Below are 16,494 nucleotides of genomic sequence, written 5' to 3'. Positions count from 1 at the left end.
CAAAGATAATCTTGTTTTGAATAAAATACTGAATGTCTTCTCTCACCCTTAAACAATATTATTTTACTAATTATCTTTCAAATCCCAATTGAGGATAAATAATTCAAATAATTTGGAGAAACTCATCCTCTTTTCTATAAACACATCTTATAGTCTATTTTATTAGTGGTTCATCTACAGATTCCTTGTCACAGTGCTGTGTTATCATGGGGCATCTATTCCAGGGAATAGGAATAACCAATACAATTCCTTATGGAGCTTTAATTGACTCTTTGGGATTCATGTTCCTATTAGTCCAGTCAAACAAATCAAATCAGATATTTTATTATTTCCACAAACTTCATTTGATCTTAGACAAGGACAATTCCTTGATACACTGAATGCTCTGATTTTCTCCTTTGGCTACAAGGAAATATTTTATGAGCCATAGGGCTACTAAATAATAAACACAGAGGCTCTGCTCTCTTAGTATAATGCAGTAAGTCAGAATCAGAGGCAGGACTGATTATGCTGGTGCCTTCAAAGAGACCAACACCAGCCAGTCAGCCAGCCATAAAACTGAGGGATGGAGTGAAGATAACACATAGAATGTGAGCAGACTCACGGTGGGAGTGAATGAGGTTTAAGCAATGCTCGAATACTAGAAGGTTAGGATTAGCAATAAGAGCCATGGGTTTAGTGTAAAAAGATGCTGGCTAGTGCTGAGGGTGAAGAACAGCCATCACTGTTTCTTCTACCATCCCGATTTCCAAGAACAGAAGAGAATTTATCCTCAGGTGAAAAAAGCAATTTTGGATTAAAAAAAAACCTCTATTTTACACACTTATAATAAGAAAACGAAACCACAGTTCTTACATTTCCTTTGTGTGAGTAATAAGTTTTGTCCTTTATCCATAGTTTCTACGGATTATTTCTTGACAGAAGTGCTAACGATGATCCATGCAATATAGAGATCTCACAACTTTCACTTGGGTAGTTACTTTACAGAGTCACAGAGGCAGTTGCATAAGGAAGAAAGATTATACCTGTCTAACTGCAAGTAACTGCTATCTCATGATGAATAATGCTTTATTCTAAAGAAATTCACAAAGACCTCTTAAAAACTTCTGAACAGTCTTCGAATGTCAGTGAGCTCTCCCTAAGGAGATCTCTTTGGCTCAGTATATTACATATATTATTTTGGATATATCTATGACTTTTAAGAAAATTCCTACCATGGAGTGCTGAGTGATTGTCCTAAAGGGTTACTGAATTGTAGGAGGTTATTGTTTATATTATAAATATTCTTAAGAATTGTAACATTAAACCACAGTTTATTATCAGGTCTAAATTTAATGTTCCAATTTTTCTGTGCTCCCTAGGAATTATTTGGATACACTTTTCTGCAGTGTTCCAGTTTTGTCATTTAATTTATAGTCATGAATTGATGTATTTATGTGCCTCTTTGTTCATATTTCTATATAAATTTATTTCTTGTCTGTAAAAAAATTTTAGTGCAAATAAACAGATTACTAAATAAGCTTATATGTATGCTACATCTTACTAGGGCTACTTTACATAAACAATTAGAAATTATTGCTAAATGCAATATGTTCCTTCTATAATTCTTATCTGTACAGTTACTGAGAAAGCAATTGTTATGTTTTCTATCATCACATAAATGGAAATTGCTGAGGAATACTAAAAACAAATTTGAATTCATTTACTTATTAATAATAATAATTAGTCTTGTGTAAATTATCATCTATCTCCAAGCTAGGCATTTATTCAATTATTATTTACTCAGTTCTTACTCTAAAACGAATGAATTGTTTATACTCACTTAAGTTATTTTTCTATAATAATATAAATATTAAGATAGACTATAAAATTATTTTGTACTCCCTTTTGGTAGCATCTTATTGAAAAACAACTCCAAATTTGTAGAACAGTTATACAAATGCTGAAAATAATCATTTACCTTTATCTGTACTGTACCTTAACATGAATTTTTAAATAAAAAGCTCTACTTCCTCTATTAACTTTCTACCATGTGTCTATCTGTCCACTCAAGAGCTATCAAGCATCTATATTTTACCACCATTTATTATCTATCATCTATCTATTTGTCTATCATCTGTCATGCATCAACCTCATCATCATCATGTCATCCATGATTGCTTGTTTTTTATGTTTTCATTGTGAGAATTTAATTGCATCTTCTGGGCAGGAATGCCATTTCAGTGACATGATGTCCTATTCAAAATATCTCAACTCCAGCTATATAGTATTTGTTTCTCAAAACACTGGTGACAGTCTCTTGAATCATATGAGTATGGAGGAACCCAGCAGATCTCTGTATCAAATTAATTTCCCAATTTTTAATCTGTAATTAATAAGTAATTTGTAAAAGGATGATTCCTCTATGTAATTGTATTGCCCTTTGAAAATTTTCTAACTAGCTTTGCAAACTTTCATGTCAGTAATGTCATTTTATTTATTAATAGTTTGTAGTTGGGAACCTTTTGCCTTCACCACTCAATGACTTTTCATATATATTCACACTGCTTTGATGAATATCATATATTAATTAATATTTTGATTACCAATAAATAACATTAGTGTTATATATTTCATATATATGAAAGTCAATGTGTATATGAATATATGAGAAATAGTTCTGGGAATATGAATATATACATATATCTGTATGTATGAATATATATGCTTGCCAATGATTTGTTTTAGCAATCATTTACTGTAACTCTCTTCATGTTCAAATTTTCCTAGAACTGAAGATAAACAAAAGAAAATAAGCAATGGTGGAAAATTTCAATGAAAGTTGGGAAGGATTTATTCTTCTGGGTTTCTCTAAATGGCCTCATCTGGAAGTTGTTCTCTTTGTGGTGATCTTGATATTCTACTTGATGACACTGACAGGCAATCTCTTCATCATCATCCTGTCATACCTAGATTCCCACCTGCACACCCCTATGTACTTCTTCCTCTCAAATCTCTCTGCTCTGGATCTCTGCTATACCACGAGTTCTGTTCCTCAGCTGCTGTCCAACCTCTGGGGTCCAGAGAAGACAATATCTTATGTTGGGTGCATGCTACAACTCTATTTTGCCCTCGCACTGGGTACCACAGAGTGTGTTCTTTTGGTGGTGATGTCCTTTGACCGCTATGCAGCTGTGTGCAAACCCTTGCATTATTCTGTCCTCATGAATCCTCATTTCTGTCACCTGCTGGCTGCAGCATCCTGGGTAAGTGGCTTTACCACCTCAGTACTTCATTCCTCCTTTACCTTTTGGGTACCTCTGTGTGGACATCGCAAAGTGGACCACTTCTTCTGTGAAGTCCCAGCACTGTTGAGGTTATCCTGTGTTGATATCCATGCAAATGAGCTGACCCTCATGGTCATGAGTGCCATTTTTGTTGTTATACCACTTATTCTCATCCTGAGCTCCTATGGTGCCATCATATGCACTGTTCTAAGAATGCAGTCCACTGCTCGACTTCAGAAAGTTTTTGGGACCTGTGGAGCCCATCTTACTGTTGTGTCTCTCTTTTTCATTCCAATCATGTGCATTTATCTTCAGCCTCCAACAGAAAATTCTCAAGATCAAGCCAAGTTCATTTCCCTCTTTTATACTGTTGTCACACCTAGCCTGAACCCTCTCATCTATACTCTAAGAAACAAAGATATTAGAGGAGCAGTAAGGAGGCTGACTGGGTGTGAAAGGGAACAATGAGAGAGGCCTCCCACTGTGCAGTCATTGAAAAGAAGGTCTGATCCTTTCTTTACAAAGGACACTTTGCTCTTTTCCAATCTCTTCAGGTCACTGAATCATAGAACATAAAATACAGATTTTAATTTATTTGAGTAAGAACACCTTTTTTTTTCAAAATATTAAATTATGTCAGGAACTCAGACAGTAAATTTATGACTTTCTACTTTGAACAATACAAACAGAAATATGTTCCAAATAGCTCACTTGTTCTTTTGTCTGTTTAACTCAAGAACATATTCCCTACTGACATTACTTTTGAATCTTAATATGTCTTATTTTCTTTTAGATTCTCAGTACTTTAGATGGATGTTCCTTTTGATCAAATAGAACTTTCTTATGGATAAAATTGCAATCTAAGATAAAAGAGGAAATACCTGTATAAAATTTTGTTTGTCATGGGTTACATGATAACAAATTAAGATCACTTCTAAAATAATTAAAGGAAATTTGGCAATAAACCTTGAATATAAATGTCCTTGTTAAATTGAGTGGAAGAGGATGTTAGTAATTACTATAAAGTAAAAGAAATAAATCACTTAATTTTATTTAATGATCTTAATGACAGTCAAATTATGTTTAATGAATTAAATCAGGGTAAATTATGTTTAACTCTTTATAAATATCTTCTTTTTAAAGATATCATTGTATTATATAGCTCTTTAGTATGAGGCATTAGGTTTTAAAGAAAAATATTAAAATGAGTAGCATTATTAGGGAACAATTTACTTAAAACTGCACTAAACAATGGGCATTTTATTTTTTTATGTATCTGTTAGGGTCATATAATATGTTATATTGTAGTATACTATATGTATTATATTGTGTTATAACTCACACAGACACACACACACACACACACACACACACACATATTTCATTGATCAAATAGATGTCCTACAAAATTTTTCCTCCAGTCTCAAGATTTTTGTTCTTTAAAAAATATTTTCAAAAGAGGACAATTTCAGTTTTAAGGAAATCAAATATATACTTTTAAAATTAGGCTCCTAAAGTTTTCATGTATATTAGGTTAAATTTATGAAACCATTTGGAAAGAACTGATAACTCAAATAACTTTACTATTCTGATGCATAAACATATTTTTTTCTTCATTGCAAATGTTGTCTCTATATATTTTCCTAAGCTGACCTCTGAGAGTTGCATAGTTTTGAATGTCACTGTCAGTACTGTAGACTACATCTGACTTTTGTAAACTGACTTATATCCTGCAATGTTGGTGACTAAATAGCTCAGTTATGTTTTAGTCTGAATAAATTTATTTGAATTTGCATGTGTGTAATATGCATGCATGTCTGTATTTGTGTTCACTTGTGTGTATAATCATGTGTGTGCATATGAATGTAGAGACACAAGGTTGGTTTCAGGTGTCTTCCTTGATTGCTTTTTATGTTTATTTATTGAAGCAGAGTCACTGCATCCAAATATCACTAATGCTGAATAGTATGGATGGCCAACTTGCTCTGGTCCCAGATATATTCCCATGTGTTGTGGTTGAATAAAATGAGCATCACAGATGATAAGAAGTAGAAAATTAGGAGGTATGGCCTTGTTGGAGTAGGTATGGCCTTGTTTGAAGAAGTACATCACTGCAAGGGCAGACTTTGAGGTCTCATATACTCAAGTTATGCCCAGTGTGGTTCAGTCTCTTTCTGCATCCTGAAGATTAAGATGTAGAACTCTTAGCTCCTTCTCCAGCACCATGCCTACTTGCATACTATCTGCTTCTCACACCATGACAATAATTGACTAAACCCCTGAAATTAAATATAAGTGTTATTGTGGTCATGCTGTCTCACTACATCAATAGAAACCCTAATTGTTGGGTTCAGGGGGGTCATGCAAAGATGGGAACAGAGCACCAAAGTCTAATAAACCAGAAGAAGCAAATTTTTTTTTTTTTGGTTTTTTGAGACAGGGTTTCTCTGTGGTTTTGGAGCCTCTCCTGGAACTAGCTCTTGTAGACCAGGCTGGTCTTGAACTCACAGAGATCCACCTGCCTCTGCCTCCCGAGTGCTGGGATTAAAGGCATGCGCCACCACCGCCCTGCTTTTTTGTTTTTTGTTTTTTTGTTTTTTTGTTTGTTTGTTTGTTTTTATTCGACAAACCAGATCACAGGAAAACCAGAAGCAAAAAGAAAAGAGAAAAAAAAGAAAGACAAAACAAAACACCCTGGGGCTTAGAAGCTTATCAGCTAGCTGAGACCACAGCAAGAGTTGGTGTTTGTTAGGCTGTGACAAAAGACTGGTTTCTAAACCCACTTTTTATAGTGGGGGCACCAAGCATTAGGTCTCAACAATGGAATTTTTATAATCTTATCCTGACCCATGGGCCAGTCAATGGAGACCCTAAGAGGGGGAGTGGGTTCTAATGTCAATGGATAACTAGGCAGCTATCATGAAATATGTTTCAGAGGAGATTACAGTGAAAGTCACTAATTTCAAGAAAACAGATGTGTGAATTTTATTTTATTAATTCTGATGAGTGAATTTTATTTTATTAATTTCAGGACTTTAAAGATCTTAACACTTATTAAAATATTATCTTTGGGTATATTAGCTATTTCTTAAACCTTACAATGCTCATTGTTTATATAAAACTGTATTTATTAGATCTTAAGATTTCATTGAGCTATAAAATTGAATGTTATAAACAGATTTTGTTAAGGGTTTACTTTTAAAACATATTATAAATATATATATATATACTTCAACAAATTTTTGTCTCATTTATATAATGGATAATACTAAATTCATATGATTTCTTCCAAATATTCTTAGTATAAAACTGTTACTTGTAGGATTTCTTTATTTCTAAAAATCTTATGTTGTTTTCTTTTTATTACAAATGGTTTCAGAATAATTATTGTCTGTAAGATGAGGACTGTGTCTTTTTTCACATTGACAAATGGGGGCATCCTGTGACTAATAGATAATGACCTCTGGAACCTATTAATTTAGCAGACTACTAGCTTTCACTATCCAAAAAATGAGAATGTCATTAGGGCCATCTTGAGCCCATAGAAAAGCTTCCCCTAGCTTGCTGTAACTGAATCTCTAGTGTACCCATCAATATGATTTAAATTTGCCTTGATTTAAAAGTTTTCTTTTTCTGTAAAATTGTAAAACTTCATGGAAACTGCTTTCATGTTGAAATGCAGAATTTGGGCTAATCTATATTTGTGTTCTCAGACCATGGTCATTTAAAATGTCTCCAGGATAAGCTATATCTTATCTTCTTTAAGAGTAGAGCTGTAGTCTTATGTCAATAATAACAATACTCCATGGTCTTAATAACCGAGAGAACCACAAATTCTGTGTGAATTTGTGTTATTGTGTTTTGTTTAGAATAACAGGAATTTTTCCTTACAATTATTTACTTAGATCACAAGGAAAGGCCAAAAAAGTACACTTGACTTCTTTTTTTATTGTGTTTGTCTATCACTAATAATTATTTTGAATTCTTGAAATTTCAATTTGACAACAAATAATGATAAAATCCATTATTATAATGAACTAGTTTAACATTGAGGTTTAAGTTTTGGTGCTCTGGAATAATGTTCTTATACACTATAAAGATTTGTCACTCATATTGGTTTAATAAAATGCTGATTGGTCAGTATAGAGGCAGGAAGAATAGATGGGGCAACCAGACTAGGAGAATTCTGGAAAGAGGAAAGGCAGAGATTCAGTCACCAGTCAGATGCAGAGGAAGCAAGATGAGAATGCCTTACTAAGAAAAAATATCAAGCCATGTGGCTAACACAGACAAGAATTGTGGTTTAATTTAAATTGTAACAGATAGTTAATAATAAGCCTGAGCTAATAGGCTAGACAGATTATAATTAATATAAGCCTCTGTGTGCTTCTTTGGGACTGAATGGCTGCAGGACCAGGCAGGACCAAAACTTCTGTCTACATTTCTGGTCTGAGTTTTAGTTCATGCAATTTTAATGTCAAATATTTAAATTATATTTGGATCCACATTTCATGTTATTTCATGTCAAATAACATGAATATGTAAAATTTATCTCTTAATGTTTTCAAGAACTCAGGGATGATATTAGAAATCTCATTGAAATCTATCCTGTCTTGTAAACCAGAGTGGTGGTTGGGTCAGAGTTTTAATGTCACCTTGGTTGAACAATAGTGCAGTATCAAGGGGAGGACATTCATGGAAAATAGTGTAACCTCACAAGTCCCTGCAGAGCATTAATTGACTCTTTGGGATTTACACTCCCAATGCTACAGTTAAGGAAATCAATTCTTCTGTTTTTCTAAAATCTCCATTTGGTCTCAAATAAGACCTCTCAGAGTTTCACCTTCTGCCTACAAAAAGTACTTTACTGCCCGATGGGCTCTCTCTTCTGTAGCAGAATCCAGGTTTAGGCACTGCTAGATCTCTGAAGGACACCAATAACAACCAGCAGGTCAGTCACATAGGTGAGAGAGTGAAAGGTAAGACAACTATGGGCATATGAACAGACTCAAGATGTGAGTATCTGGGCAGTGGTGGTGCACACCTTTAATCCAAGAACTCGGGAGTCAGAGGCAGGTGGATCTCTGTGAGTTTGAGGCCAACCTGGTCTATAAGAGCTAGTTTCAGGATAGGCTCCAAAGTTACAGAGAAACCCTGTCTCAAAAAAAAAATCCAAAATACAAAACCAAAACAAAACAAAAAAGATGTGAGTAAACAGGTTTCAGGCATTACTTGAGCACTAGATAATGTTCTATGTAAAAACTCAGAATAGGAAAATTCTAGTCAGTATTGGTGATGGGGAACAGTCACTTTTTTTTTCTCCTTCTTCAACACAGACTTTCAACTTAGAAGGAAAAACTTATCCATGGAACAGAAAGTAACTTTATTTCCTACCCATCCAATATGAAGAAATTAAGTCAGAAGTTTATACTTTACTTATTTTCATCTGGTGTTTGTCTCTTTTCTTAGATATGTTGCTAACTTTTCCTTATAGGAATTCATCAAATTGATAGTGATAACTCACACAGCTGCCGGTTTGTTCATTTTAGTTAAGGTACTCAGTCATTGGGGCTGTTGACATAAAAGTCACCACTGTTGTCTTAAGGGAGTTAAGAGATAATTTACTATGGATCCATTTTGAATGGTCATGGTCTGGCAATAGAGATTTAGGTTACCTCAAAATCCATGTTTCAATGTGGAAGCAGTTTCATGAACTTTTATAATTGTACAGAAAAAAAGCTTTTAAATCAAGGCAAGATTAAATACATTGGGGGATACACCAGAGATGTGGGTTATAACAGGATGGGAGATACTTCTGTGGGCCGAAGATGCTATCTGATAGCTTTCTTAGCTTTTGGGTTGGTGAAAGACAGGGTTTAGCTAAGTTAATAGATTTCAAAGATTTCTAACTACTATTCATAAGATGTTAGTTCAGAAAGAGAGATGAGCAAGAAGTGACTGTTCTGGAGGAGTAAGACTAGCCCAAGATAAGGTAACTAGCCTCCAAACCGGTAACATTCCAACTGTTCCTGCACAACTCCCATTCCAGTCAGTCAATTAGTCTTTGGAGGCAAGGTTTCTTTTTGAGAACTTTTCTTCAAAGACAAGAAGAAAATTAAGTATATCAAGGGAAGTAATTACAGCAATTGCACCCAAACTTGCCATGAAGTGTTCCCAATCTAAGAAAAAAAGTTTAAAACTATTTTAGAAAACTTCCATCTTTAATCAAATGGCAGTAATCACTTCAATTTGAATTATTTTAAAATTTTCTGTTATATGAATTCTTTTGAATTCAGCTATAGTTTTAAAGGAAGTTCTTTCTAAATATTGTATGAACTTGTTTCCCTGGACCCATCACTCAGTGAAATAGGATCGTTTCCTCTAGTTTACTGACACTGTCACACTGCTGCAAATTAGGATTAGGGTTAGCTGAGAAGGCTAAAGACAAGCTGATTTCTCCAAATATTCCTGATGAAGTTTATTTCTATTTCAGTATTTTTCTACATGTGTTGCACTTACCATTAAGAGCCAAAATGTTAAAACTACAGATTATTTTATTAATCTTTTGTCACTGCTAATTAGGAAGTATCTCTTATTAGTCACAAGAGCATATAAAACAAAACAGAGATGGGATTGTTGGAGAAGACAAAAAATTCAGTAAACAAAAGATATTTAGGACTGGAGAGATGGCTCAGAGGTTAAGGGCACTGACTGCTCTTCCAGAGGACCTGAGTTAAATTCCCAGGAACCACATGGTGGCTCACAGCCATCTATAATGAGATCTGGTGCCCTCTTCTGGCCTGCAGGCATACATGGAAGTAATGTTGTATACATAATAAATAAATCTTTAAAAAAATATATTTAAATCCTAGGTCACTCAATAGCTATGTAACAAATAGAAGATTTAATCTTCCAAAGAAAGATTAGAAATTTGCAGCTCAAAAAGGGTCATTAGTATTGATGAATTATGGTTTATGTTTTTAAAAAAAAACAAATGTAAGACTCATTAGTGTAACATATTAACTTGAAAAAGCCATTTAATGATTTATAAAACTGGCTATTTTTGTAGGAGAGAGTAATCAAGCATAGTGATTCAAACCTATGCTTGGGATATAAATACAATATTACTGATTGTCAGTTCCAAAGGGAACCCCAAAATGACAGTCTTCACTTAGCTCAAGCTGGACTATAGAAGGACTCTTGGTTGAGGTATAAAAGCTAACATGCAAAATTCCTCAGGAACCTGTGAAACAGATTTCTGCCCACCAGGAAGGGTCAGTTCCCTCGGCATATATCTAAGTTTACATATTAATGCCCATGCTAGACTCTGAACTCTTTTTTTCCTATTCACATGTACCTGTTAGGTAGTTCAAAGCCCAAGCCAGCATCCTTGCCTTTCCCCCCTCTTCTTCTATTCTAAACTCCCGGTCTGTTCCAGTTCACAAGGTTCCCTCTGCTCAGCATTTTTCTAAGTTTTCTTCTCTAACTCCACCCATGTCTAGTCTGCTTCTTTTTCTCTCTGCTCTGGACTCTTCCAGATGCCTCTGGCTGTTTTGTCTTCCTTACTTACAATAAAAACCTTATCCCTAACCATGGAACAACTATTCAAGGTTTTTTGTTTTTGTTTTTGTTTTTTTCTGTGCACAATTTTACACTTACTTCCCTAAAGAAAAGAATTTTTAGTGACAGCAGCTTAGTCTGTAGCTTGGGTAATTTTCTCCCTAATAGTCTAAATATGTCCTTTCCTCTGTCTTTCCTGTAAGCCTGTCCATAATCTTGGAAGTACTCACTGGACTCTGCTTTCTTATTAAGAACCAGTCTGCCACCAACTTAGGCTTAACATCCATCTTATAACAAAACCAAACTAGGTTCATTCTGTTTATGATTAAACCTCTGTTTCTCAAGGCATGGGCTTTGCTCTACCTGTAATTTTAACTACAAAAAATTTGTACTGCCAGTTCAAGAAATGACAACCATGTCTTTGTTCCAAAAACTTAATTGTCATCTTGCAGCCATACCTTTCAAGAGGGATGCTATGGTTACTTTGTTATAACTATCTGTTGTTATGACCACCTTGCAATCAAGTCTTTATTTCAGGAGGTCATTAGAAATAACTTTTTATAATGTTCAGTTCCTATAATCCTGCCTATTTTACCCATAAAATCCCCTATTTGGAAACCACCTACCCCCAAACTTTCTCACATCCAAGACTGAATTCTTCAACTCCACCTTAGGGGGAGGCAGCCCATGTGCATGAATAAAAAAGTTTGCTACTTTTACTTAAAACTAATTACTCGCTTTAGCTAAATCATTTATGATGATTTTGGTAGATAGTTTTTCTCCTCCCATCTTTGGGCTTAATACTTAGACTTTTATCTCTTAAATAATGTCCCTAGCACACATTATAGCACCCTTTCATCCAGACTCCCAATTTTATTAACTTTATCATTTAATTAATACTTATACATTAATATGTCCATAATCTGTGGTTTTTAAAAAATTTCTGCTTATATTATGTTTCTAACATAAAAAACCTAGCATGTAAGTAAGTATATTAAAAATCAAAGCTATTTCTTTTTGTAGGCACTTTTAGTTGAGGTATAATATATCTTCATTCATAAGTATTAATACTTCTGAATGTGTTGTTTTTCCTCTTCTTTCATATATGTGTAAGATTATTGAAATTGCAATTGTGTTTCCTAGTACCACATAAGTAGAAAGGTTTTTTTCAAATAAAACAAAATTTAAATAATTTACTTGCTATCATCAGACTTGGGAGTCATAAAATGTTCTTCAAGTCAGATTCCCACTATCCATTTTCAATAAACCAAATTAAAAATGGAAAGAAAAAAAAATAATGGAGATTTACTCAATGTGATCATATCAGGAAGGGGCCAAGAGATCCAGGAAGGACTTCCAGGTCAGAATCCTAAAGTAAGACCAGAATTTTCTTAGAGAGTGAAGGTTAGGCACATTTAATTAGTCCAGTTTAAGGTGCAGTCCATCCTCCACTGACTGACTCATCATTATCCTGCCTTCAATCACATCCTATAAGATGGTTTGACGAGCTGTTTGAACTATGTGAAATCTCTATCTGGAATATAAGTTGTTTCTCGGGCTGCACCTTTTCCTTCCAAAGCATGACATTTCCAGGGTAATTCCCATTTCTTGGGATTATTGTTTAATGGTGTCATAGTCAGAGTAAGAGACATTAGTGTACTTTTATAATATCTTCATTTCTCCAGGGTAGTTATATTATCATGTAAGTAGAAACTATTAGAAAATGCTAAAAACAAATTTTAAATAATTTATTTGTTATCAAATACCATTTTTGAGTGGAAATCATCTTCCCTCACTCTGTTAGGTTAACAATTGCTCATCTATTATCCTAGAATGAATGAGAACTTGATTTGTTTTCTAAAAAGATATCTACTTAAGGTATAAAATTATTTTATATTTTCTTTTGGCAACATTTTATTGTTGAAATTTTCAAACTTACATAATAGTTACATAAAGAACAAGCAACAGTAATTTATCAAATATATAAATGGATCCTTAGTGTACATTTTTCTGGGGAAGTTTTGCTATTTCACATATTTATTGTCTATCAACTCAAAATCTATCTATCTATCTATCTATCTATCTATCTATCTATCTATCTATCATCTATCTATCTATCATCTATCTATCATCTTCCTATCTACCTACCTATTTCACTAACATCTATCTATATAGCATCTATCCATCTATTAATCACCCATCACTTTTTATGGACCATTGGGCCATTGATTGCACATGCAAGTATTTCCTTTACACTGTTTTTCTTGATGTTTCTTTCCAAGAACAATAAAATTATTAATGTAAACTCTGTAAAGTTCAAATGTTAAGCAATTTAATAGTGGCAAAATTATCAGTATAAATTCAAACTTTTCCAATTCTCTAAGGAGTTTGAGCTATTTTTCCAAGTGTGTGATCATCTGGGCACCAACTTTTAAAATCTATTTACCCAATTACTTAGTCTTAATTGCTATAGTAACTGACATTTTTGTAGAGTATAGGGAATCTATTTTGTGTTCATTTGAATTTTTCTCATGTTTCTTCCTTACAAGAGTTTGGTTGTGTCTTCTGAGCAGTAGTGACACTTCAGTGACATCATGTTTCAAATTATCGCATCAGTAGCCATGAAGTACTGGTTTGTGTCATCACTAGTGAGCTAACAGTGTGTAGTTATGGAGACATCAGCAAGGTTTCTGTACTACAAAGTTTACTTTGTGACTAACAAGTAATTTATAAAGTTGTATTTTAGAAAATGTAAATAATCTATGTCTCAGAAAATATATCAACAACTTTTGCATTCATTCAGGTCATCTAACAGTCATTCATTTTATACTTTATAGTTATGCTTCTAGCAAATAGGATACTTTTACCTTACTGATTTTAATTTTTTTTCATAGAATATGAGTTTGATGATGCTTTATATTCTTTAGGCAACAACTGTGATTATTTTTCTTAACAATCAAGTTTTCTTAGAAGTGAAGATAAAACAAAAGAGAATGTAAACTAGTATGGAAAAAATCAATGCAAGTTCTGAAGGGTACTTCATTCTTCTGGGTTTTTCTAAGTGGCCTCACCTGGAAGTAGTTCTTTTTGTGGTGATCTTGATATTCTACTTGGCAACACTGACAGGAAATCTCTTCATTATCATCCTGTCACACTTTGATTCACACCTCCATACGCCCATGTACTTCTTCCTGTCAAATCTCTCAGCCCTGGATATCTGCTACACTACTAGTTCTGTCCCTCAGCTGCTATTCAACCTCTGGGGCCCACAGAAGACGATATCTTATGCTGGTTGTATGTTCCAACTCTATTTTGTCCTTGCTTTGGGTACCACAGAGTGTGTTCTTTTGGTGGTGATGTCCTATGACCGCTATGCAGCTGTGTGCAAACCCTTGCGTTACTCTATCCTCATGAATCCTCATTTCTGTCACATGCTAGCAGCAACCTCCTGGATATGTGGCTTTTTGGACTCAGCACTTCATTCTCTCCTCACTTTCTGGGTACCTCTGTGTGGAAATCACCAAGTAGATCACTTCTTTTGTGAAGTCCCAGCACTGCTCCAGTTATCCTGTGTTGACACAAGAGCTAATGAGATGACTCTACTGGTTGCAAGCTCTCTTTTTGTTCTCATCCCGCTCATTCTTATTTTCACTTCCTACGGTGCTATTGCTCAAGCTGTCCTAAAGATGCACTCAAACACGGGATTTCAGAAAGCATTTGGAACCTGTGGAGCCCATCTTATGGTTGTATGCCTTTTTTTCATTCCAGCCATGTGCATTTATCTTCAGCCTCCAACAAAAAATTCTCAAGATCAAGCCAAGTTCATTGCCCTCTTCTATACTGTCGTCACACCTAGCCTGAACCCTCTCATCTATACTCTAAGAAACAAAGATGTCAGAGGGGCAGTAAGGAGGCTAATGAGTCAGTAGTGACATTGGCAGTGTGATGGTACATTTCTTCCCCAAGGTTCCCCAGTTCACCCATTCATTGTCCAACCACTTTTCTACTCAAGCAGTGAGACTTTTTTATAAGTTCTCACAGACTCACACAGTATTATGGTGGATATAAATAAACTTTATCTGCCTAAAACGACTTTTTTGAACATAGCATTGTTAAAAGTCAGATTTTAAAAGCATCAGTTTTATCCTCAGATTATAACTCTAATGAATACAAATCTGATCAGTCTTATATGTGACTTGCTGTATTTGTCGATGAAAGATCTGTTTTTAATAATATAAAATCTTTGTAGTGTATCTTTTAACCGTTTAGTTTCTATGCAGAATATTTTTTATGTTTTACCTTTTATTTAAGGCATAATTAAATGTGTGATACATTTTCCCCTTCATAAACAAGTGTCAGAAGGAATTTTGCTCCGTGTTTTTGATATTCTACTGTAAGAATGAATATAAATTCTTGAATTTATAGCAAGCATATCTGAAGTACATGAAGATTTACTCTTACATATGATTTTTCTATGATGCAACATGTAGCAGTATTATAGAAGGCTGATCATTGTACTATTGTCAATAAGTTGTTTTCTAAAGATAATTTTCCTCAATTTTAAAGTGTGTTTTTCTCCTATTTTCACTTTTTAAAATATATAGACCTTTTCTATCTGAATAGATTTTTTTCCTTTGGGATATTGCATAAATATAACATATATGGTATTGAATATCAGACACATTTGTACAATTGTCTCCTTAAACATATAGTCTTGTAACCTAAAACAGTAACCAAAGTTATCTTAGAGAGAAAAATATAATTGATTTGTACTTTTCAAGCCAGTAACATGAATAGCTTGCTACTTTTCATAGTTATGAATTATTCACTTGCTAAGTAAGAAGATTAAAGGGAAAATTATGAGTGTGTTGTCTATGTATAAACTGTCTTTCAATGACAAAATTTGGGCATGAAATTTTTTTTCTGTTTCTGGGGGTCCATTGTTAATGCTAACCTCAGAAGTATCTACTACTCTGTAACTGCAGCAGAAGTGACATCATCTCCTTTCAGTCCTATAAGAATGTGAAGCATACCACACCAAATGCACACAGTTGCCACTCCATGGAGAGACTGGTACTACAGTTGTTCTGATTAAAAGAACAGTTATGTGTCTGGAGATGCCTGTCTGCTTTCTTTTATTTTCAAGTCAACCACATACATCTTTATTAAAGAACTTGTCTAGCATGAGATAGACTGGGGAGGATGAGATGAGTGAGAAACAGAGGGAGAGGGAGAAGACAAAGAGAGGGAGAGTGGAAAAAAGAGAAAGAGAGGAACAGACTGCAAATCCAATCAGAAAGCCATTGCTCACTCTCATGATACTTGTGCCACTACTGCACCAGTGGAGACTTCTTGCCAGGCAGGAAGTTATTTTATCTCACAGGAGCCATAGCTGGACAAGATTTGTGATTATTTCTTCCAGCACAATAAAATCTGTAAGGTAGGGATGAAGCTTCCAGATCAATACGCGTTCTATGACTTAAATATGTGATGTCTTCAGCAATAGTGTCTTACCATCAAGATCTGGAAGTTAAATAAGAGCAATGTCTATAGGTAGTAATAGTTTAGGAATTATGGGATCTTACTTGCCTACACCTCCAATAGAGGTAATTCATTCTTGACAGTAGGCTTTTTAATTTGTTAATCTGTAATGTCTTACCAGGGCATT

General features: G+C 34.3%; 2 protein-coding genes across 2 annotated transcripts; both read left to right on the top strand.

Moving 5' to 3' along the window:
* The first annotated feature begins 2,798 nt into the window (after nt 1–2,798).
* Nucleotides 2,799–3,734, top strand: LOC121465415 (olfactory receptor 2J3-like). Its single transcript, XM_041678657.1, has one exon. It carries the CDS (start codon nt 2,799–2,801, stop codon nt 3,732–3,734), a length of 936 nt encoding a protein of 311 aa, XP_041534591.1.
* A 10,097-nt stretch (nt 3,735–13,831) lies between these two features.
* LOC121465326 (olfactory receptor 2J3-like) lies at nt 13,832–14,755 on the top strand. The gene has a single exon (XM_041678542.1). It carries the CDS (start codon nt 13,832–13,834, stop codon nt 14,753–14,755), a length of 924 nt encoding a protein of 307 aa, XP_041534476.1.
* Nucleotides 14,756–16,494: the final 1,739 nt, after the last annotated feature.

Source organism: Microtus oregoni, unplaced genomic scaffold (assembly GCF_018167655.1).
Source record: "Microtus oregoni isolate MIOR12 unplaced genomic scaffold, Mior012 000030F_ref0000283, whole genome shotgun sequence".
NCBI classification, from domain to species: Eukaryota; Metazoa; Chordata; class Mammalia; order Rodentia; family Cricetidae; genus Microtus; species Microtus oregoni.
The sequence above is the reverse complement of the archived record's forward strand: the minus strand, read 5'-3'. Positions and strand labels throughout refer to the sequence as shown.

What these genes read in the sequence shown, in the direction of transcription:
- LOC121465415 (XM_041678657.1), top strand. Translation starts at nt 2,799, where the DNA reads ATGGTGGAAAATTTCAATGAAAGTTGGGAAGGATTTATTCTTCTGGGT.
- LOC121465326 (XM_041678542.1), top strand. Translation starts at nt 13,832, where the DNA reads ATGGAAAAAATCAATGCAAGTTCTGAAGGGTACTTCATTCTTCTGGGT.